This window comes from Neomonachus schauinslandi, chromosome 2 (genome assembly GCF_002201575.2).
Source record: "Neomonachus schauinslandi chromosome 2, ASM220157v2, whole genome shotgun sequence".
In the NCBI taxonomy this organism is placed as follows: Eukaryota; Metazoa; Chordata; class Mammalia; order Carnivora; family Phocidae; genus Neomonachus; species Neomonachus schauinslandi.
In genome coordinates this window covers 116,387,312-116,411,273 of record NC_058404.1, presented here as the reverse complement: position 1 = coordinate 116,411,273, position 23,962 = coordinate 116,387,312, and the positions used below count along the sequence as shown (strand labels likewise).

Genomic DNA, 23,962 nt, shown 5'->3' with positions numbered 1-23,962 from the left:
TAACGTGTACTTCAAATTAAAAAGGCTTATGATATTAAGGAGGATAAATGAAAATACCCACACTGAGACATTTTATCCTAGCTCCTTTCAATGAGTTCACTGCAAGACGAATAAACTCACAAGACATGTCATCATAAATTTTCAAAGCATCATGCAAAACTAAAATTTTTTAATCACTCCAGAGAGAAAACAAATAGTTTAGGCATCAACAAGTTGTAAGACTGTCATTCTCATCATTTCATGAGCAATAGTGAAAGTTAGAGGACAACAAAGCCTTGAAAGACTTAAAGAGACATAGTTCTGTTTCTATATCCTACCAAACTATCAGTCATAATAGCAAAAATAATTTACAGCCCTATGAACATTACAAAATAAAATTACCATCCACATATCTTTTATGAATAAGTATCCTTAGGATGTATTCTACCAAAAGAGAGGAGAAAAACAAAAAACAGAATATGTGTGGTTAAGAAACAATGTAACTTACCAGAATGTAATCTGTTCAAATTAAACAGAAAGTGATTGGGCTTCAAAGGGAACATCTTCAAGCAGAGAAATGGAATGGAAGCTTCTCATACAAAGAATGAGAGGACATGGTGAAGAAAGCATGTGATGGGAGGACTTTGTGAAAAAAGCACATGTACCTTTCCCCCAAAAGTAAACAGAAAGTCCTTTGTAAAAGTGAGGAAGGTTAAAAGCTATATAGGAAGTACCCAATCCAAAAAATAAATCACACTTAACTATGGCATAATTTTTTGTCAACATAGAGGAAGAAAGAAGTCAATTTGATGTTAATATTACAAGTCTTCTCCTTAGTGTGACATAGCGGTCATGAAATGAAGACAATGGGAAGGAAATGTACCATGGCATACTTTTTGGCCCTGGATTTAGGAATATTTACAAAGCCATAATATTGTAACATTTTACTGTTTTTTAGCATACAAAAAAGCAAAAAAATTGTAGTTAAGAAATACAATATAGATATTATTAACCTTGACAATGTATAAGTAAAGGTCCAGATAAGGGAAGGTGGGAGTGGTGGATGTAGTTTCTGCAGTGGTAAAGAAGGTAGAGTCATTACTTTCCTCAGTTTACCAAATAAGGAGCCCAAATATATTTTTGAAAATTGACATGAAAAAATAATTTTTATATATTATTTAAAATTATAACATTAACCAATATGAAAAACTAAAAATTGTAATAACTAATTAAAACTTTGGAGAAGAGAGGTTGGGGATAGTGTGGGTTATCTTAAGAATTAAAAAAAAAAAAAAAGGGCATTTTAACTTATTATTCAACATATAGACCTAAAGTTAGAAAAGATTAAAGGTGGTCATTTCTGACAAAGAGGACTAAGGGTAGGAAGGGGGACACTAAACTGTTGCATTTTATTATGCAATCCTTCTGTATTATGCTGTTTGACTTTCAATTAGACAGCCTCTATCAGACAACTGAAAATCAAATAACCAAATAAAGAAAATGCAAATTATTCAAAAAGATAAGATACTAGTTAGCATAAAACATTTCATCAATATTCCACTTCAACTACTTCCTAGATGGGTGCACATAAAAAGGTTCATATGTACAAAATATACACATAGATTTGTTCACATTTGGTGAGTGGAAGAAAGCTACTGAAAAAAAAAAGCTGAGGTGAGAGATTAGTTGAGTAAAAACAATGTAAGCAGAGGGGTTTGAAAATTCATTCATTCAACAAATATCTTGAAGCTGTTTGAAGTCAGGTGTTTTTCCAGCTGCCTGGCCAAGGACAGTGACTAAGACACAATCCCTGCCCTCAAAGAACTTTGAGTCGAAATGAGAATGGGGGGGGGGGGGTTGATGCTGATTTCATCATGAATAGTTCACACATTTCTTCAACGGGCGAATAATACTAGTTCATTTATTTTATATACATTTCCTCAAAAAAGTTGTCTTTCTGTCCCAAATAAAAACAGGAACCAAGGGGCCTTAAAAAGCAACCACTGACAATTCCAATTGTTCACATTCTCCCGCTCCCCAGGGAATGTTACATCTCGACAACTGACTAAACCTTTGAAACCAGATACAAAACCAAGACTTTATATCTATGGTAAGTAACGGAGAGCTGATTCCACATTCTCTAGCCTCTTCTTTAAACCTTCCTTTGAAGCAGTGATGCAGTGGTTACTCTCAAATGGCTGCCTACAGTTCCCAAAGGACTCAGGTCAACTCGTTTTGGGGGGGGGGGGGGGGGTGGGAAGGCGGACATTAGCTAAGGCTGCGCACAGTCCTCAGCAGCAAGCAGCTCCACAGGTTGGCTCCCCTTACTGGGGGACAAGCCGGGCCACTCGCTGCACTTGACTTTCCTCTACCTCCCACCAGCCCCACCCACTACGACACACAAAACTGACAAACCCAAATACCTGCCTCTGAGTGTGGGGACGCAGGCGGCCACAAACACAAGGGGATGGAGCTTCTACACAGGGCCCCAGCTTGTTGCTGTGGCTGCTGCTGCGGCCGCTACTGCTTAGTGTACCAGACCCTGCATTTCAGGTGCTTCTACAAAAGAAGCCGCTCCTCGAGCGCCGGAGTTGCCCTTTGCCCGCTAGCTAGAATCCGCCGAAATTTCCAGCTCGGAATCTGGCCAGGAGCGTGAGTCTGACTCTCTCCACTGACAGCTCCCAGCTCTCCCCGCCCCACCCTCGATTCAGCCGGGCCATTTCCTCTGACCTCACAACTTCCACGACACAACGTTGAGGAAAGACCCAGACGTCCAGCGTTTTGCCCCTTGCCCAAGCTGGTGACAAAATGTAGACACCAAGGAAGAAGTGCAGGGGGATTGGAGTTATTGGTTAAGGAAACAGAAGACGGAGAGCGTGGTGTGGCTGCGCACAGGAAGGGGGAGACAGAATTTGGAGTTAAATCGGTGGAACGCTCAGGCGTTTGCTGGGGACACCTCGTTGGGTCCTTTCTCAGTGCTGTCGTGTGCGGAGCGTGTTCCCAACTGCTCCGGACTGAGGCTGCCCGAGTGAGGCTCCCCAGGTTGCTCTGTCCACCGATTCATGTGAGTGATGGCCACCGAGGGTCCCGGGTAGGCTGGTTGAGTTCGAAGGAGTCCCCCTTCCCTTACTCGACTTGGCGAGATGGGACCTGGCCTGCCGAAACTAGTGGGAAATACGCTCATCCCAACACCAGGCCAGAATTTGAATTCATTTCCTAAATACATGCCTCGTAAATAAATAAATAAACAAAAAAGAAACATTCACGAAAAGAATAGTTTTAGGTCTGTTTTCTATATTTGGGCAAAGGTTGCAAAAACACCCCTGGAGTTATTGCCGGTTACCACTGCTATATAATTTGAGTATCTCTGGGACTCATTGTTCTCAGAATATTTAATTTTTATTATTTACCTTTTTAAAAATTCTGACTTTTGACACGTGTTTTAAATCCTAGTAGGAGTTTTAAGATAGTTCTAAAAAGTATCACGTTATGTAGCATGGTAATAAAGATGCTCTCCATATGGGGTGATTTGGCAGGTTACGAAGCAAATGGAGGAACGAAGATTGGAAGGTTAGATTAGGAATTGATGGTGGGGGGGGAGAGAAAAAAGTGATTAAAATTACTATAGTTTATTGGGCGCCTGGGTGGCTCAGTTGGTTAAATGACTGCCTTCGGCTCAGGTCATGATCCTGGAGTCCCAGGATCGAGTCCCGCATCGGGCTCCCTGCTCAGCAGGGAGTCTGCTTCTCCCTCTGACCCTCCCCCCTCTCGTGCTCTCTCTCCCATTCTCTCTCTCAAATGAATAAAAAAAAAAAATACTATAGTTTATTAATCCTGATGTACATGCTTTTCTCATATTTACTTTTCTAAAATTGTCATGCGTTTTATAATTGTCTTAAAATCACTATGAGCTAAGTGGCACTTGTGACATAGTTGTCAGTGGCCCTACTTGTGCATACTTGGTCATAACTGTCAATATTGTCATCAGTTCAGTTATGTGTAGTGTTAGTATATAGTAGTTGACTTTAATCTCCATTTTAAGTATCCTTTATATGATGAATTACCATTAAAGTGAAAAGTTAATGTGTATGCAGAAATACAGGGAAACAAAAGAGTTATATAAGATAAAAATAGGGCTAAATTTAAAAGAGATTTTTCAAATAATACAGGATGTGTGCTTTTTTTCTTTCTTTTCTTTTTTTTTTTTTTAAGATTTTATTTATTTGACAGAACGCAAGAGAGGGAACACAAGCAGGGGGAGTAGGAGAGGGAGAAGCATCTTCCTGCCGTGCAGGGAGCCCGATGCAGGGCCCTATCCCGGAACCCTGGGATCATGACCTGAGCCGAAGGCAGATGCTTAACGACTGAGCCACCCAGGCGCCTGTGTGCTTTTTTCTTAATGGTACATAAAATGACAGAGCGTCTTATGATTGGAGCCATTTTACAATTGATAGCATCTTAGATTTGATGAAATACAATACTTATGGCATCTAAGAAGAATATAAACCTTTACCTAATTGAAGTTCTGAAACAGTGAAATCAGGTGTTTTGGAAAGTAGAGAGACACTTCCAAATTTTTGTAGAATTCCTATATTATAAAGGAAAATTGACAACCTGCACTTAAATCTTCCATTTCAAAATAATAGCTTATTTGTTTATATTTGGTCCCTAACATTGAAAACCTGGGGCAGGGAGTTTGCTATTTAAAAGAAATTACTGGATATAAGACTGATGAATCACTGAACTCTACCTCTGAAGCTAGTAATACACTATATGTTAATTAATTGAATTTAAATTAAAAAAAGGAATTATTGGCAATTTAGAATCAGAGTGGGGAAAGACTACGGAGGAAATTGCTGAGATAAAGGGAAGCCATTTGGAAATGACAGAAATCTCAGAAATAGCCTTTTGTATATGTTTTAATGATTAAGATGTCTAAATTCATGTATTTCATAAAATCAGCCTCATCTTTGATTAGTGGCATCTTACAATGGCTTTTTAGGTCTAATGAAATATAATGAATATTGTGAACAAAACTAATGTTAAGAGACAGAATAATTTAGATAACTTTTCAAATTCTTTTTGTCATAAAAAAAAGTCATTTTTTTTAAAGAGTTTTTATTTATTTATTTGACAGATTGAGAGAGAGAGAGCACAAGCAGGGGGAGTGGCAGAGGGAGAGGGAGAAGCACGCTCCCCGCGGAGCAAGGAGCCTGATGCAGGGCTCAGTCCCAGGGTCCTGGAATCATGACCTGAGGTGAAGGCAGCGGCTTAACTGACTGAGCCACCCAGGCGCCCCAAGGTCATTATTTTTTAATTTAGTAAAGGAAAAAAAAAATCTAAACTATCCAAGAATTCTTACTATCCAAACAGAATTAACATCTCGTGGACTGTTTTCTCTTTTTTTCTCTATGTGTTTTATATTTGTAATTACTGTGCGTGCAGTTAAGTATTATTTCTCTGTGTAATTTTTTTCTCTATGTAAGTGTTTTACATTTATGATTACTGTACATGCAATTAAATATGTCTGTTTTATCTCCTAATCATTAAATAAAATTTAGTGCAGATTAAGCCAGTATTCCCAAACTCTTTTAGAGGATACTATTCTAGTAAATGTTAGTAGGTGTTCCTTGGTTAGGATTCTGTGGTTAAATACATTTGGAAACTCTACATAATTATGTCTTTTATAGAAATTATAGCTTGGACATTAAAAGAGCTAACTCCAGAATCAGACAGACGGTAAGTTTTAATCCTTTTATTTACTAACTAGTCATATGACCTAAGGCAAATTAATTTTAATTCAAATATTCTCCTGTGTATAATGGAAATAATTACAGTATTCATGGGTGATCTATGTAATGCATTCAGCCAGCCCATAATAAATACTTTGCAAATTTTATCTGTTATTGTTTTATTAACATTATCATCTGTGAGAAACCCTAAGTCTATTAGCACATTGAAAGCTCTGAGGAGACTAAGGGAACTTAAAAGTTACAAAATTCAACAGGTACTCAATGTAAAGTTGAAAATCACTATGGAGTAGTTGGCGCACAATAATGAAATGAGCACTAGGTTGAATGGTGCAAGATCTGTCTGAGCTTTAAGCTTTAAGTTGTTACTAAACTAGCACTGTTACCCTAAACATAACCTATTTAAATTTGTTTTTCCAATTTACTGTGTTTCCCTCATTTGTCTGAAAGCTTAGTGAGTACAAAGAACATGTTTAATTTTGCTCTTTACTATAAACCCAGCACATGGCTCAAAATCAGGAAATATAAGTAAAATTGCAGTCGTGAACTTAAATTTTTTTATAGGGGCCTGGCAGGTAGCGTAAATGGCAGACAACAGGGAGTTGTGCAGTCTGTTTTGCCTTGCTTAAAGCATTCACCTTCAGCTATTTCGATCATTGTTACCCTGGAACACAAAGACATCCCTGATCTCTGTGGTGATAGTTTGTAATCCGTAGAAGAGACTAGAGATCAGGACCAAACTCTGAAAAACATAAGCATTAAAGGGACAAGTCAAGAAAAAAGAGCCCTAAAAGGAGGTAAAGAAGTAGGAAGTGAAATCAGGTGAAACTATCCTCATTTTATAATTAAGAAAATAAAGCACAGAAAAGTTAAGTAACTTTACCAAGGTCACACAGCCTATTAAGTATGTGATTCAACCAAGATTTGTTGGCTATAGATACTGCTCTTCTGCTGGTGCTAGTGATCAATATCTGCATATTGCTAGAAAGTATGGACATAAACTTATGCATACTACTTATATTTTTGAAAGTTTAAAGACAGTTAATTAACACGTACTAGAAAACCTGTTTCCAGAGCTTCTAATTCTAAAAACAATAAATAGCTCTTAGCATTTGAGAAAAAGTTGTGTCAACATATAGACCTGACTAGAAGCTAATCCAAAATATCTCAAAAGGCATGTTAATTTTGACATCATGAATAATATTGCCAAGATAACCAATTATCTAGGAGTAGAGAAAAAGTAGACACTGCTTAACAGCTAGTGTGTTTTATAATCATTCCTAAGTTTTATTTTGCCAAGAAAACTTGATTATTACCAGAAAAATGACTGTGCTAGCAAAAGATATTTCCTCTCTTCTTTTAATGAGGCTTCCTTTGTAGTGGTATTGCTGATATTGTGGCAGTTAAGGTAGTTACAAGTAACCTTTCACTATATGATATATGTTGTAAATGTTGGAAGGTTATTAATTATTGTGTAACCAAATAAGGACTTTGTCATAAGTAATTAGGATGTAGAGTATTTTCAGGTTTTAAATTCATACACTCTTAAGTTTGTGGTTCACTGAATTTTTTTTAAGACTTTATTTTTTAGAGCAGGTTTAGATTTGCAGCAAAACTGAGCAGAAGGTTTTTAGTGAATTTTTATTCTTTTTTTCTTTTCCTTAAACCAGAATGATTTATATCATTTTCATAAAACAGTTTTTCTCTTTGTATTCTTGGCCATTTGTATGCCTTTGGCAAAATGGTACGTATGGCTCATGCTGGATTGCTTTGCCTTCTGAGCTAGAGCTGAGAACTGTTAATATTAGTCCTTAGAAGACTTTCACAAGGCATTCAGAGTGAAATCTGCTGTATGCCACTGAGTGTTCCTTCTTTGTGTACCAGTTGTTTAAATAATCTTAAGTCTATTACCTTTAGAGTTTCCATAATTATGACGACAATATCTATTTGTAGGGAAAAGTGCAAAGATTTTCCGTTGGCTGTTGTCTTATTGTATTCCCTTGGACAGGAGTCCGTGGATATATTTTGTACACTATTATAAACACAAAATTTAGAATTAATGTAAATATATTAATATTTATCACCCCTGTAGATTGTATACCATTCACAAAGAAATTAAGGTGTGGCTTAGCCAAATTACCTACTATATTTTAATATCAGTTTCCATAATTTGTATTTTTATTATTTGTTATGTTCTTGACCTTTAAGAAAATGTAAAAATCATAGCTAAGGATCTACAAAATATCATGCCCATAGGTAACCCACACTACTGTGAGCTTCTTGAAGGTGGGGATTGTACATATATCCTTTGTTTGTGTTCCCAAAATTGTGCTCAGTGCCTCACATTTTTTAGCTATGTGCCAAAAATCTTGAGTATTATTCATGGTATCTCATTTTGCAATGTATCAATGCTATGGAATATATAAAATTATCTCCATTTTACAAATGAGAAAACTGAGGCTCAGAGAGGTTAGGTAAGTTGTTGAGGGGCAAAGGGTAGGATTTGATTCAAGGTCTTGTGATTTCCAAGTCCATGTTCTTTTTATTAAATTACTTTTATCTCATTACTCTTGTAATAAGTCTTAATATTCTAAATAAGGAGGAGAAATAATAATATGTACCTTAAAGTATTGTGATAATTAAATAAGTTAATATTGTGAAGTGCTTAGAAAAAGCCCTGGCAAATACTAAAGACAAAGTAAACACTAGATATTATTATTACCCAGTAATACCTATCAGGAAATTTGAGATGACTCTGTCATCCATAATTATTTTATATATGAGTGGTTTATTAGGATCACTGTCCTCTCTCTCTGTTCTCAACATTTTAAGACTTCATGGCCTATGAAGTGCCTGGTTGTCTCAGTTAAGCATCGGACTCTTGATTTAGTTTCTGGTCATGATCTCAGGATTGTAACATGAAGCCACACGTCCTGCTCTGCACTCAGCACAGAGTCTGTTTTTCCCTCTCCCTCTGCTCTCCCCCACCCCCACTTGTATACTCTCTATCTCTAAAATAAGTAAATAAAATATTTTTTTCATGATTAACAAATTTTATTTTATTTTATTTTATTTTATTTTTAATTTTAAAATGTTATGTTAGTCACCATACATTACATCATTAGTTTTTGATGTAGTGATCCACGATCCATTGTTTTCGTATAACACCCAGTGCTCCATGCAGTACATGCCCTCCTTAATACCCATCACCGGGCTAACCCATCTCCTCTCCCCCCTCCCCTCTAAAACCCTGTTTGTTTCTCAGGTCCATAGTCTCTCATGGTTCATCTCTCCCTCCAATTCCCCCCCCCCCATTTTTCCCTTCCTTCTCGTAATGTCCTCCATGTTATTCCTTATGTTCCACAAATAAGTGAGACCCTATGATAATTGACTTTCTCTGCTTGACTTATTTCATTTAGCATAATCTCCTCCAGTCCCATCCGTGTTGATGTAAAAGTTGGGTATTCATCTTTTCTGATGGCTGAGTAATATTCCATTGTATATATGGGCCACATCTTCTTTATCCATTCATCTGTTGAAGGGCATCTTGGCTCTTTCCACAGTTTGGCTATTGTGGACATTGCTGCTATGAACATTGGGGTGCATATGGGCCTTCTTTTCACTACATCTGTGTCTTTGGGGTAAATACCCAGTAGTGCAATTGCTGGGTCATAGGGTAGCTCTATTTTTAAATTTTTGAGGAACCGCCACAGTGTTTTCCAAAGTGGCTGTACCAACTTGCATTCCCACCAACAGTGTAAGAGGGTTCCCCTTTCTCCACAACCTCTCCAACATTTGTTGTTTCTTTCCCTGTCCATTTTTGCCATTCTAACTGGTGTAAGGTGGTATCTCAGTGTGGTTTTGATTTGGATTTCCCTGATGGCTAATGATGATGAACATTTTTTCATGTGTCTGTTAGCCATTTGTATGTATTCTTCAGAGAAGTGTCCTTTCATGTCTTCTGACCATTTTTTGACTTCATTATTTGTTTTTTGGGTGTTGAGTTTGAGAAGTTCTTTATACATCTTGGGTACCAGCCCTTTATCTGTAGTATCATTTGCAAATATCTTCTCCCATTCTGTGGGTTGCCTCTTTGTTTTGTTGACTGTTTCCTTTGCTGTGCAGGAGATTTTTATCTTGATGAAGTCCCAAAAGTTCATTTTTGCTTTTGTTTCACTAGCCTTTGGAGATGTATCTTGAAAGAAGTTGCTGTGGGCGATCTCAAAGAGGTTACTGCCTATGTTCTCCTCTAGAATTTTGATGGATTCCTGTCTCACATTGAGGTCTTTCAGCCACTTTGAGTTTATCTTTGTGAATGGTGTTAGAGAATGGTCAAGTTTCATTCTTCTGCATGTGGCTGTCCAATTTTCCCAGCACCATTTTTTGAAGAGACTGTCTTTTTTCCATTGCATGTTTTTTCCTGCTTTGTCAAAGATTATTTGACCATAGAGTTGAGGGTCCATATCTGGGTTCTCTATTCTGTTCCATTGGTCTGTATGTCTGTTTTTGTGCCAGTACCATGCTGTCTTGGTGATCACAGCTGTGTAATATAGCTTGAAATCAGGCAACGTGATGCCCCCAGCTTTGTTTTTCTTTTTCAACATCTCATTGGCGATTCGGGGTCTTTTCTGATTCCATACAAATTTTAGGATTGTTTGTTCCAGCACTTTGAAAAATGTCATTGGAATTTTGATCGGGATGGCATTGAAGGTATAGATTGCTCTGGGTAGCATAGACATTTTAACAATGTTTATTCTTCCGATCCATGAGCATGGAATATTTTTCCATCTTTTTGTGTCTTCTTCAATTTCTTTCATGAGTGTTTTGTAGTTCCTAGAGTATAGATCCTTTACCTCTTTGGTTAGGTTTATTCCGAGGTATCTTATGGTTTTTGGTGCTATTGTAAATGGAATCGTTTCTTTAATTTCTCTTTCTACAGTTGCATTGTTAGTGTATAAGAAAGCAACTGATTTCTGTGCATTGATTTTGTATCCTGCCATATTACTGAATTGCTGGATGAGTTCCAATAATTTGGGGGTGGAGTTTTTTGGGTTTTCCACATAAAGTATCATGTCGTCTGCAAAAAGAGAGTTTGACTTCTTCTTTGCCAATTTGAATACCTTCTATTTCTTTTTGTTGTCTGATTGCTGTTGCTAGGACTTCTAGTACTATGTTGAAGAACAGTGGTGAGAGTGGGCACCCTTGACGTGTTCCTGATCTTAAGGGAAAGGCTTTCAGCTTTTCCCCATTGAGGATGATATTCGCTGTGGGTTTTTCATAGATAGATTTTATGAGCTTGAGGAATGTTCCTTCTATCCCTATACTCTGGAGAGTTTTAATCAGGAAAGGATGTTGTATTTTGTCAAATGCTTTTTCTGCATCAATTGAGAGGACCATATGGTTCTTCTCCCTCCTCTTATTAATGTGTTCTGTCACATTGATTGATTTGCGAATGTTGAACCACCCTTGCATCCCGGGGATAAATCCCACTTGGTCGTGGTGGATGATCCTTTCAATGTATTGTTGGATCCTATTAGCTAGGATTTTGTTGAGGATTTTGGAATCCATATTCATCAGAGATATCGGTCTGAAATTCTCCTTTTTGATGGGGTCTTTGCCTGGTTTGGGGATTAAGGTAATGCTGGCCTCATAGAATGAGTTTGGAAGTTTTCCTTCTGTTTCTATTTTTTGAAACAGCTTCAGTAGAATAGGTATTATTTCTTCTTTGAATGTTTGGTAGAATTCCCCAGGGACTCCAACAGGCCCTGGACTCTTGTTTTTTGGGAGGTTTTTGCTCACCGCTTCAATCTCGTTACTGGTTATTGGCCTATTCATGTTGTCAATTTCTTCCTGTTTCAGTCTTGGCAGCTTATAGGTTTCCAGGAAGGCCTCCATTTCATCCAGATTGCTCAGTTTATTGGCATAGAGTTGTTGGTAATAATTTCTAATAATTGTTTCTATTTCCTTGGTGTTAGTCATGATCTCTCCCCTTTCATTCATAATTTTATTAATTTGGGTCCTTTCTCTCTTCTTTTGGATAAGTCTGGCCAGTGGTTTATCAATCTTATTAATTCTTTCAAAGAACCAACTTCTAGTTTCATTGATCTCATCTACTGTGTTTCTGGTTTCTAATTCATTGATTTCTGCTCTAATTTTAATTATTTCTCTTCTAATGCGTGGCTTAGGCGTCGTTTGTTGCTTTTTCTGTAGTTCTTTAAGGTGTAGAGTTAGTTGGTGAATTCGGGATTTTTCTGTTTTTTTGAGTGAGGCTTGGATGGCTATGTATTTCCCCCTTAGGACCGCCTTTGCAGTATCCCATAGGTTTTGGACCGATGTGTTTTTGTTCTCATTGATTTCCATGAATTGTTTAAGTTCTTCTTTGATTTCTTGGTTGACCCAAACATTCTTGAGCAGAGTGGTCTTTAGCTTCCAAGTGTTTGAATTTCTGCCAAATTTTTTCTTGTGATTGAGTTCCAGTTTTAGAGCACTGTGGTCTGAGAATATGCAGGGAATAATCTCAATCTTTTGGTATCGGTTGAGACCTGATTTGTGACCCAGTATGTGGTCTATTCTGGCGAAAGTTCCATGTGCGCTCTAAAAGAATGAATATTCTGTTGTTTTAGGATGGAATGTTCTGTAAATACCTATGAGGTCCATCTGGTCCAATGTATCATTCAAAGCTCTTGTTTCCTTGTTGATTTTCTGCTTAGATGATCTGTCCATTGCTGAGAGTGGAGTATTGAGGTCTCCTACAATTAACGTATTGTTATCAATATGAGTCTTTATTTTGGTTAACAGTTGGCTTATGTAGATGGCTGCTCCCATGTTGGGGGTATAGATATTTACAATTGTTAGATCTTCTTGTTGGATAGACCCTTTAAGAATGATATAGTGTCCTTCTATGTCTCTTATTACAGACTTTAGTTTAAAATCTAATTTGTCGGGGCGCCTGGGTGGCTCAGTCATTAAGCGTCTGCCTTCGGCTCAGGTCATGATCCCAGGGTCCTGGGATCAAGCCCCACATCGGGCTCTCTGCTCCGCGGGAAGCCTGCTTCTCCCTCTCCCACTCCCCTTGCTTGTGTTCCTTCTCTCGCTGTGGGTCTCTCTCTGTCAAATAAATAAATAAAATCTTTAAAAAAAAATCTAATTTGTCTGATATAAGAATTGCTACCCCAGCTTTCTTTTGAGGTCCGCTGGCATGGAAGATAGATCTACATCCCTTCACTTTCAGTCTGGATGTATCTTTAGGTTCAAAATGAGTCTCTTGTAGACAGCATATGGATGGGTCCTGTCTTTTTATCCAATCTGCAACCCTGTGCCATTTTATGGGAGCATTTAGGCCATTCACGTTGAGAGTGATTATTGAAAGATATGAATTAATTGTCATCATGTTGCCTGTGAAGACGTTGTTTTTATAGATTGTCCCTGTAAATTTCTGTCGTATATCACTCTTGGGGTCTTTCTCCTTTTATAGAACCCCCCTTAATATTTCTTGCAGGGCCGGCTTAGTGGTCACATATTCTTTCAACTTCTGCCAGTCGTGGAAGCTCTGCATCTCTCCATCCATTCTAAATGACAGCCTTGCCGGATAAAGTATTCTTGGTTGCATGTTCTTCTCATTTAGTACCCTGAATATGTCTTGCCACGCCTTTCTGGCTTGCCAGGTCTCTGTGGATAGGTCTGACGTTATTCTGATGTTCCTCCCTCTGTACGTAAGGAATCTCTTCCCCCTAACTGCCCTTAAGATGGTTCCCTTGGTTCTAAGATTTGCAAGTTTTACTATTACATGACGGGGTGTTGGCCTGTTTTCCTTGATCTTAGGAGGGGTCCTCTGCCTCTAGGACTCGAATGTTTGTTTCATTCCCCAGATTAGGGAAGTTCTCCGCTACGATTTGCTCAAATACATCTTCTAGCCCTCTCTCTCTCTCCACTCCCTCCGGGATTCTAATGATTCTGACATTGGAACGCCTCATGGTGTCACTTATTTCTCTGATTCTATTTTCATGGATTCTGAGTTGTTTTTCCCTGGCCTCCTCTTTTCCCTTTTTATCTATTATACTGTCTTCCAGATCGCTTATTCTCTCTTCTGTCTCAGTTATCCTAGCTGTTAGATTATCTAGATTGGATTGGATCTCATTGATAGCATTTTTAAGTTCTGCCAATTCCCCTTTTATTTCTGCCCTTAGAGACTCTATGTTGCCATTGATTGATTTCTCCATTCTAGCCATTGTCTTCACAATTGCTAGCCTGAATTCCATCTCCGACATCTTGGTTATATCTGCATCCATTTGTAAATCTGCAGCATAAGTCATAATCTCTGAGTCTTTTCTATTTTGGGGGCTCCTCCGCCTAGTCATTCTGTTGATGGCTGTTTGAGGGAATGTATAGAGTCGAAATTATTGACCAGAACCCAAGCAAGATGCACCTGTTTTGTTGGGACCTCAGGGTTGCTGGCCTCTTGTTTTCCCAGCCTGTCTTCTGCGGGTGGGGCCTGCCACGCTGTTAGTCAGGCAACCCTCTTTGGGCGGAGTTGCCCTGCCCCCCTGTGGCGAGGGATGGGCTCAGCGGGAATCAGTTTTGGGGGCTATTGTTCTTTGGTGGCTTTCCCTGGAGGCTTCCAGCTTCTCTTCCGCGAGTCAGAGCCGAAGAGACCGTTTCCAACCCTCTGCCTCAGAGCAGAGAGACCTCAGTCTGTTCTTCAGTGAGCTCTCTAGGCCACACTGTCTCCGTTTCTGTCCGTGCTGCTGTAAACTGCAGCGTCCTGGGTTGTGCGCCCCTCCGCAGCGCCCCCAGTCCTGCCTCCAGGTCGGGGCATGTCTCTGCCCTTTGTGCTTCTAAAACCGCCAGTTGCTCCCAGTTCGCGTACTCGCGCGACTTCTCCATTCGGGGTTCCCACCCCGGGCGTTGCAGTTCACCAGCGCGACCCCAGCGCACCGAGTTTCCGTCTGGGAGGCTGCAGTTCGCGTGCGCGTGACCGTCGCTCTCGGTTTCTGTCCGGGGGGCTGCAGTTCGGGTGCGCGACCCCGCCAGTCTGGTTTTCCACCCCAGGGGCTGCCCTAAAGTCCTTTCCCTGCTGATACCGGTCTGAGAGTCTGTGCCCCGTCCCCAGTGCAGGAGGCTGTCGCTCACCGGCGATGTAGGATCCCCACGGCCAGGCACCCTCCCGCCGCCGTTTATCCTCCGATATCTGCCTGCAGAATCAGGGCTCTCCGCTGCGTACCTCAAAACCAACCGCCTGCGATATTCTGTTTGTAGAGATCCAGATCTTCTTACATCTCAGGCTGGTTTCGTGGGTGCTCAGCGTGGTCTGGTAGATATCCAGCTCAATTCCGGGGACCAGTTGAAATAGGGTCCCCTACTCCTCCGCCATCTTTCCCCCCTCCAAGTAAATAAAATATTAAAAAAAAAAGACTTCATGGCCTAAATATGTTTTTCAGTAACACTTCCCTTTGTTACTAACATGTTTTCCTTTTATTTTTCATGTTTTATTTATATAGTTATTTGGTTAAAAAGAAATCCATTTTTACTGAATATTTCAAGTGATACGCAATTCTCAGTCCTAGTTATATTTCAGAATTTAAAACTAGACCTTAATCTAAGCAAGTATTTGTAGAGTTATAAGCAAGTATATAAAATATAGAGGTATATATTTTTTATCAGTATCATTCAAAGTATTATCACTTCCTTTTATCCTATTATTTCCTCTTAGTGGCTCTATGTATGTGTTTAATATATTCAGCTCATTTGTGTTTATGTTTTGAAACATTCTTTCTTAAACTTAATGCCTGTGCTTCAATATATATTACAAAAGTCATATTTTATTTAACTCACTTTTGTAACTGTATTTTGCAGATAGTTAATAGTTTTATCAACTCAGTAAAATTATATATTTTTTTTCTCTTAGCCTAGGATTTATGATCTCTATTTTTCGAATTATTGTTAGTCTTAGTTTGAAACTGTTTTTGTGTGTGTCAGGACATGAATTTCATGTTTTGCTGATATTTGTGAGATAACTTTCTGTACGTGTTGGCAAATTTATGACAACTATTTTACACTTAAATCTACTTGTTTCTTATCAGTTAAGATATTAGTTGACTAGGGATTTTTCTAAAGCATATCACTAAGGTCACATTTATTTTAATATTACCTCATCAAATTTTTCTTTGCTACAAAAGTAAAAGCTAACAAAGTATGCTAAATCAAATACTCCTTACTTTTCTTGGGATAGCTATTTTCACCTATTGAACATATTTGATTATTATGTTAGACTAAAATAGAAAGACCTTAAACTAAAAGAATGCTTACTGAGGATATTAAAAGTCCAGAAGAACATGGCTTTTTTTTTACTTTAACTTTCTTCATCTGTTTATTTGTACTTTTCTCTAAAATTCTAGAACAACATTTGAGGAACAACAACAGAATATTCTGTGTTCATGTTTAAAAATTGGCTGAATTTAAAGTTGATATATTCATTTTCAATTTTTGTACCTTTTTATTTGTTTGCTCTGTATGTTTTTTTAACTGTTAAATAATAGTCCGTATAGAAAATTAGCAGTTTACTATGACTTTTTCAGATTAACCTCATTTATATTTTCTTCACTTACTAACAACTTTATTTTTATCAGGTTTTTATTTTTTTGGTGGTTCTGTATTATAAATTGTCAGTTTTAGCATAAGGTTTTTTGAGAATTGGTTCTCTTTTTATAAAAAGGTAAACATTTCAGAATGTTCTTTATATAGGATGGATATTGCATAATATGAAATTTTCAAACAATCTTGTATAATTTGTTCATTTTAGTCAATTTTTTCCTTTATCAAAAAATTTTACCATTTTATTGTCTAAAATCAGAATTACTTCAATGCTTACGTCATTGTTATGCTTTATATTATAAATTGAAGTTAATCAGGTAAAAAGTTTGTAGTAGTATTAATGATTAATCTTGTCTTTTGTCAGTGTGACTATTTGTCTTAATATTCAGCATTTTAAACTTTAACATTATGAGTTAATCTCAGAATGTTTGCTTATACACATTTTTCTGCACACTGACAGGATGTTTTCTAATTTCTATGAATTATAAAATTAAAATTACAATAATTTTCTTTTACAGGGGTCATAGTATATATGCTGATGTTATTTCTGAGTAGGCATGTCATTAATATTCATATTTTCCTAATTGTTGATCTTTTTGTCCTTCTTAATTCACATGTTCCTCCTTAAAATTGTACATAGTTAAATAAACAGTAGAAATATCCAATATACAAAAAATAAACATGGGCGCCTGGGTGGCTCAGATGGTTAAGCGTCTGCCTTCAGCTCAGGTCATGATCCCAGGGTCCTGGGATCGAGTCCCGCATCGAGCTTCCCGCTCCTTGGGAGCCTGCTTCTCCCTGTTTCTCTCTGTCTCTCATGAATAAATAAATAAAATCTTTAAAAAAAAAAAAAAACACTAAGAATTCAGCAATTCTTAACTTCGGAACGCAGGGATGGCACTCACTATAGCTTAGTTAAGGTTATTGTTATTCTTTTCTCTTAGTATTCCTGTTTTGCATCATAATACTCTGCCATACGTATTTTAAAGCTTTCTTTAAAACTTTCCAACCTAAAATGTGGTTAAATAGCATCTTTTTTGCATTTAGGGAAAAAAAATTGATTTCTTCTTCCAAACATACTGAGGCATTAGTTGTTAACATTTCTGCCATTTGGTTTGTTGCTCTGTGTCAGAAAAGTGTTTTTCTAGTGTATTGATTTGTTAGAATAGAAGATATTTTTCCTTTCAGACTCCTTGCTCATAGTGTCGTGTACAATAAATCTATTCTTTCTATGGTGTAATTTACCACCTTTTATTTTTTCACTTAGGATTTTCTGCCGTTTCTTGGCAAAAATGGCAACTAATGGTGCTGTTCTGAAGAGACTGGAACAGAAGGGTGCAGAAGCAGATCAAATTATTGACTATTTAAAGCAGCAAGTTGCTCTTCTTAAGGAGAAAGCAAGTAAGAGATTTTGCATTTTTGGAGGAGATACTTAAAATGAATTCCTATATGGATAAGAGCACAAAAACTGTGTTTACCCCATAAATATACTTCATCATCTTGATGGTAACTTTTAGATGCCTTTACTATTTTAATTTTGAGTGAAATAATATTCTGGAATTGAGATAAATTAGAATTGGTATATAGTGAATGTAATATAGAGAAAACAATGTATTATTTTAAGAGGGCTAAAGGAAAGTTAACGTTTAAAATAAGTTCATATAGAATTAAAGATTAAAATGAAGAAAATTGGGTAAAATCAAATATGAACTCAAATTTATCTCCTCTAAGAATATATACTTATATTACCCTCTACTTAAAGCATTTTCTGAAATGATTTTTACATTTTTTCCAATACGTCTTTTTAAGTTTTACCTAGGAATTGCTATGATATATACAAAAATATCAAATCTGAATTTCTCCTTTTAGGATTTAGGTTGATTTTTGTTTAAATATATTTTTTATTTCTCAATAACCAATGTTAATGATATGATGAAAATCCCCAAGTCTTTTAGAATAACTAATAGAAATAAATGCTTTTCTTTGCTGCATAAGATTGTGAATGGTTACAGAATCATACAGTTACTCTTCAGAATATTTTTTCTTTATTAATTCTTTTTTCTTAATTTTAAAATACTGTTTTAATTATTCCTTTTTTATGTTTTGTAAACATTTTTTCTTTAAATTCTTAAAGGATTTCTTGTTATTTTTCTTAAAATTTTTAATTTTTTTTCCATTAGTAAGATAAAGATTAGAGATGATCAGTGCTTCTGTGTGAATTTTTTCTCATATGGGTCGCTATTAACTTGACTAGCATTTCAGTTTTGCTAATCAAAAAAAAAAAAAAAAAAAGAAAAAGGAACCCTTCTACACTTACTGCATATTTATTCTTCACCTTTATTATTTTTTGGTAGCCTATCCTGGGTGGTTCTCAGTCCCATTGTTCCTATGTTACAGTAAATATTTTGTAAAATCTTTTAATACCCTGTAAAGAAAATATTTCTTAGATAAAATAACCTGCCTATACACATAATTTCGAAACATATGTTAACCGTGTATGTAAGGTAGAGGAAAATTAAGAAGAATGTAATATATAAATTGTAGTAATACTGAAAAAGTGTATTTTAGTGAGTAAATACTTAGGCAGGACTGTCCTACCAGACATAGGAGAGAGTCCTATGCTGTATGGTTCCCATACATGGAATCACCAAGAATGCAATAGATATAATGCTAATTGGTATGAGTTTGTATTTAGTTTGCCTTTATGTTGGCAACTCTGATACCAAAAACAGCTTTCAGGTATGTTTTTTGTTTATTCAGAATGATGAATAATTCTTTAAGGAAAGCTGTGAACAAAACAAAGTACAATCTACTCTCAATTTATAAGATACTTGATTTATATAGAAAATTCAGGGTGTAATGAAAATGTTTAAGAATATTTTGTGTTTATATATAAAAAATAGTGTCAGGGCTCAAATAATTAACAGGATTTTCACCTATACAAATGTACAGTGGGTTACTAGAAAATTCTGCAGAATGTGAGACAGCTCTTCATTTTAGCATATTTCAGGACATCTGACATTCCTGACTCCTGCCCAGTAAATGCCCAGAATGACTCCTATTATTTGTGACAACCAAAAATAACTCCCACAGATTTTAAAAATCCTACCTAGGGAGCAGTACCAACCCCACTGAGAATCACTGTTTTTCTTTTATTCTTTTGTATACCCTATTGCTCACCTTTAACACACATATCTTGAGGAAATCTTTGAAGCTGTTTCACTCCTTGAATGTTTGGCTAGCTCAATGTCTGAAACATTAGGAGTAAAAGATTATTCAGGTACTTTTACAAGGTAATGATTAAAAAGAAAGAAATGAGAAGTTTTTTTATGGTTTGCTATCATTAGATCTCTGGTTTTAAAAAAATAATATGTCTAATACTTGCCTCATTTTGACAGTTTATCTGTGGTTGACACTTTGAGTCCAGTTCTTAAGTTGTCTTTAGCATCTTTATGGAAGCTAGGAAATGCTTCATAAACAAATTTTTTCTGTTCTGTTATTATTTCACAGGTTTTCTTGCTTTTTCTCTATGTTAATTATCATTTTATTCTAATAAATATTAATGTTTGCCAATTCCTGACATAAAGGAATTGGCAAACATTTAGTTATTGGTATTATCCTAGTTATGTTTATACTGCTGTGCTCTTATCAGGTAGTGTTCATAAGAAACCTCTTAGAAAACGGCTATATCTTACCTGGATTTTCTTAATCCTAGTTTTGCAGGCAACTTTGAGAGAAGAGAAGAAACTTCGAGTTGAAAATGCTAAATTAAAGAAAGAAATTGAAGAATTGAAACAAGAGCTAATTCAGGCAGAAATTCAAAATGGAGGTAATTATATAAATGATAGGTTGTTTTGATTTATAATAATAATTATATCATTAATTGTTAAATTAGGTATTATACTTGATTTCTCATTTTATCCCCACAGTAGCCCTTCTCATGCAATCTACCTCCTCTACAGAAGAGAAAATGGAGACTTAGAAAAGGCAAATGATCTTGCCTGAGCTCATGCAAAAAGTGCAGACCCAGGGTGCAAACGCCTGTGCTTATAGTGATGTTGAGCATGTTTTCGGGTATTTGTTGGCCATCCGTATGTCTTTGGAAAAATGTCTATTCAGGTCCTGTGCCCGATTTCACTGGATGATGATGATGATGATGATGATTTTTGGTGTTGAATTGTAAAAGTTCTGTATATATTTTGGATATTGAGCCCTTAAGAGATGGATCATTTACAAATACCTTCTCTCATTCATTTGGTTGCCTTTTTATTTTGTCGATGGTTTCCTTTGCTGTACAAAAGCTTTCTATTCTGGTGTAGTCCTATCAGTTTAGTTTTGTTTTTGTTTCCCTTTCCTCAAGAGATATACTTAGAAAAATGTTGCTGTAGCCAATGTCAAATTACTGCCTATGTTTTCTTCTAGGAATTTTATGGTTTCAGGTCTCACATTTAGGTCTTTAATCCATTTTGAGTTTATTTTTGTGTATTATGTAAGGAAGTGGTCCAGTTTCATTCTTTTGCATGTAGCTATCCAGTTTTCCCAACACCATTTGTTGAAGACTTTTTTCTATAGTATATTCTTACCTCATCAGGGAAATCCTATTGTATGCCTGAAACTAATATAGCTATATGTTAACTATACTTAAATTAAAAAAAAAACTGCTTTTAATCTCTGTGCTACATATTTCAACTTGATCATCACTGTTCCCTATTAGTTATTGAAAATAAGCTGTAATAATATTTAGCTGACATTTATTATGTTTTACTATATGCCAGGCACTGTGTGTCAAGTGCTTCATGTACATTATGTGTTTTATCCTTAAAATTTTGTGTACACAAATGTCCTTGTTTTATACATGAGGAAATTGAAGCCTACAGGTATAATTTGCCTGAAATCATAATTTTAAGTTAATCAACTCAGCAGGTAATTATCATTTCAATTATTATGTTGTAAATAAAATTTAAAATTTTATTGAATTATTTTAAAGGTGACTAGATAAACCTACATCATTATAAAACAGTGATAATAATAGCTCTATTACAATTTCAAAGTACCATACAGAAAGGCATTTGATTGTATTATACAAAATCCTTCCTAGGTGAGTTAAGGAGGCCCAAGTATAAAGTCTCTCTTACTACTTGCTTTAGAATTATCCTGTCAGTGAGTAAATTATTTTGAATGCTATAATATGAGCTCCACCCTTAGTGAGCTAAACAAAAGTAAGGAAAACTCAATATAATGTGTGCTTACAATTATCAACTAAAGAGAACATTGTTTGTCAATCTGATCTTTTCCAAGACAAGGAGATTTAGAATACAGGTACAGAATTAAATAAATAGTTAAAATATTAGCAATATAAAACTGCTTTCCATTTTACCAGTTCTAAGAGATTACCCTGGAACATTTTAAACTTTGATCTTATTAATGAAATGCTAAAGCACATCAACAGTTTGAATTAATGTATTGCATCCTGTCGAATGGTGAAACATTACACAAGGGTAGATGGAGTGTCACATTACTAGAAGCAAGAGCCTCTAGGGAACTTAAAAATACCTCAGAAAAGTGATCTGAATATTGGCCAGAATTTAAGCCACATCAGAATCCCTCATAAGATTATGTTTTTCTATATTCAATAGGCTATGAGAGTGTTTTTAACATTGCTGAAGGAATTTTCTTCCTTAAAAAGTTGTTTTTTGAAATAGAATTATGGACACGTCTCCCCATTAATTCTGATATTGCAATGACTATTATTAAAACACTTTCCCAGTTGATTGTTCAATAATATAAAAGAAAACCTGAGTGAAAAACATGCCATCTTGTCAAACCATGAGAGGATAGTCTCCCGAGACAGACTGCTTGAGTATAAATTCTTATTTTCCTACTCACTGTGTGTGTTGTGGGCCAGTTTTTTGACTTCTGTATGGCTCATGTTGATCATCTGTAAATGGGGATGTGAATAGAACTTACTGTTTTTAGGGTATTTATGAGAATTACAAAAGTTAATTCATGTAAAGCATTTTGAAAAGTGGGACATAGTCCATAATATTAGTTATTATCGTGTCCATAATTTTCTCAGTTATTAGAGATTAAATGAGAATCATTTATTTAACTTTTATCATGGTTAAAATGTACTTAATTTCTTGGCAGCCTTTTTATAATCTCAGATAGTAGAGACTTGATAATCATATACAGTGAATTTTTCTTTTAAAAAGAGCTCATAATGACTTTATTTTATTTTTTGTATCAGTGAAACAAATACCATTTCCATCTGGTACTCTGCTGCAAGCTAATTCCACAGTTTCTGAAAATGTGATACAGTCTAGACCAATAACAACTATAACTTCTGGTGCCAAAGAACAGATAGGAGGAGCAGAAGAAAAGAAGATGAAAGAGAAAATTGAAGTGAAAGGTATTTTTCACCTTTAAGGTTATTTGGTTCTTGACTGGTTTATTAGATGTCAGCATTTTTTATAATAATAGTTGTGTCAAAAAGAAAATTGAAACCTTTATGAACTAGAATAAACAGTATGATATTGGCACATAGAAACTGGACCTAAAGGATGTGTGAAGATTGACCAGGTCAATAGGGTAAGAATGTGGTATTTGAGGTAAAGTATGTTTTAACATAACTAAAAACACAGAAAGTAGAGATTGAGCGTAGGGGCCCATATGTAGTTTGGTATGACTAGACTTTAGTATATATTCAATTTCAGAGAGGTCACAGGTAGAAAGTTAGCTTGGGACTAGTTGTGATGATAGGAAAGGGATATTCTAGTCAAAGGATAATGTCTGAACTAAGGCATGGGGGTATAAAAGTTTTCGGAACCCATAAAAACTGGAGTAGAGGGCGCCTGGGTGGCTCAGTCGGTTGAGCGTCTGCCTTCGGCTCGGGTCATGATCCCAGGGTCCTGGGATCGAGCCCCGCATCGGGCTCCCTGCTCAGCGGAAAGCCTGCTTCTCCCTCTCCCACTCCCCCTGCTTGTGTTCCCTCTCTCGCTGTGTCTCTCTCTGTCAAATAAATAAATAAAATCTTAAAAAAAAAAAAACAAAAACTGGAGTAGAAAGTGTATCACCATCCACTTAGACAGCCCGACTAGAAATCTTATAGTTAACCTCACCCTGTTGTCCTCCCTCAATTTGCTTACCTAACTGACCACCAAAACATAATTCCTATCACCAAAACGTATCTAGAACCCAGCTCCGTGGCTCCAGTTTGTTTGGTGCTACCTTTGTTCAAGTTCTCATGATCTGTCATTTGAATTAATGTTGAAGTCTCATCTTTTCTAATTTATCCTTACCTTGCTGCTGAAGCTATTCTAACCATAAATCTGACTCCTTTTATACCTAGTCTCCTTTACTCCTTTATAGACATCTTTTTTCCATGTATGTCTAAAAAAAGTGCTTTTATAATTCATTATACACACCTCTCATAACACTTATACTCACTTAAGAGTTTTTGGAAAATATAAAATGGCTGAGGAATTTGTGAATTAACCTAAGCCAGTTTAGCATCTAACACTTGCCAGTTCCTTTTAGTAAATACCGGTAACTTTTCTTGGAAGTAGTTAGGGGTTGTTCATCTTCTACATAACTTCACCACTAGGTGGTATGGTTACAATGAAAGCAAGTCAAACTAATTCTTT

The 23,962-nt window shown here is 36.3% G+C and overlaps 2 protein-coding genes across 3 annotated transcripts in view; one reads left to right on the top strand and one right to left on the bottom strand.

The window, feature by feature from the left end:
• The window catches only part of TBCK (TBC1 domain containing kinase), a 222,105-nt gene extending 219,400 nt beyond the window's left edge, over positions 1-2,705 (bottom strand). The window contains exon 1 of the mRNA XM_044912651.1: positions 2,407-2,705. The gene's annotated coding sequence lies outside the window, so the exon portion shown is untranslated. The remainder of the gene's footprint in view (positions 1-2,406) is intronic.
• A 248-nt stretch (positions 2,706-2,953) lies between these two features.
• Positions 2,954-23,962, top strand: part of AIMP1 (aminoacyl tRNA synthetase complex interacting multifunctional protein 1) — a 49,266-nt gene continuing 28,257 nt past the window's right edge. Inside the window, exons 1-5 of one of the 2 annotated variants that reach the window (XM_044912649.1) lie at positions 2,967-3,043; positions 5,670-5,718; positions 17,587-17,720; positions 20,035-20,148; positions 22,567-22,728. In XM_044912649.1, coding sequence (XP_044768584.1) covers positions 17,612-17,720; positions 20,035-20,148; positions 22,567-22,728 — 385 coding nt within the window. In that variant the 5' untranslated portion in view covers positions 2,967-3,043; positions 5,670-5,718; positions 17,587-17,611. Of the gene's footprint in view, positions 3,044-5,669; positions 5,719-17,586; positions 17,721-20,034; positions 20,149-22,566; positions 22,729-23,962 lie in introns of both variants that reach the window. The other variant, XM_044912650.1, reaches the window with a different exon arrangement.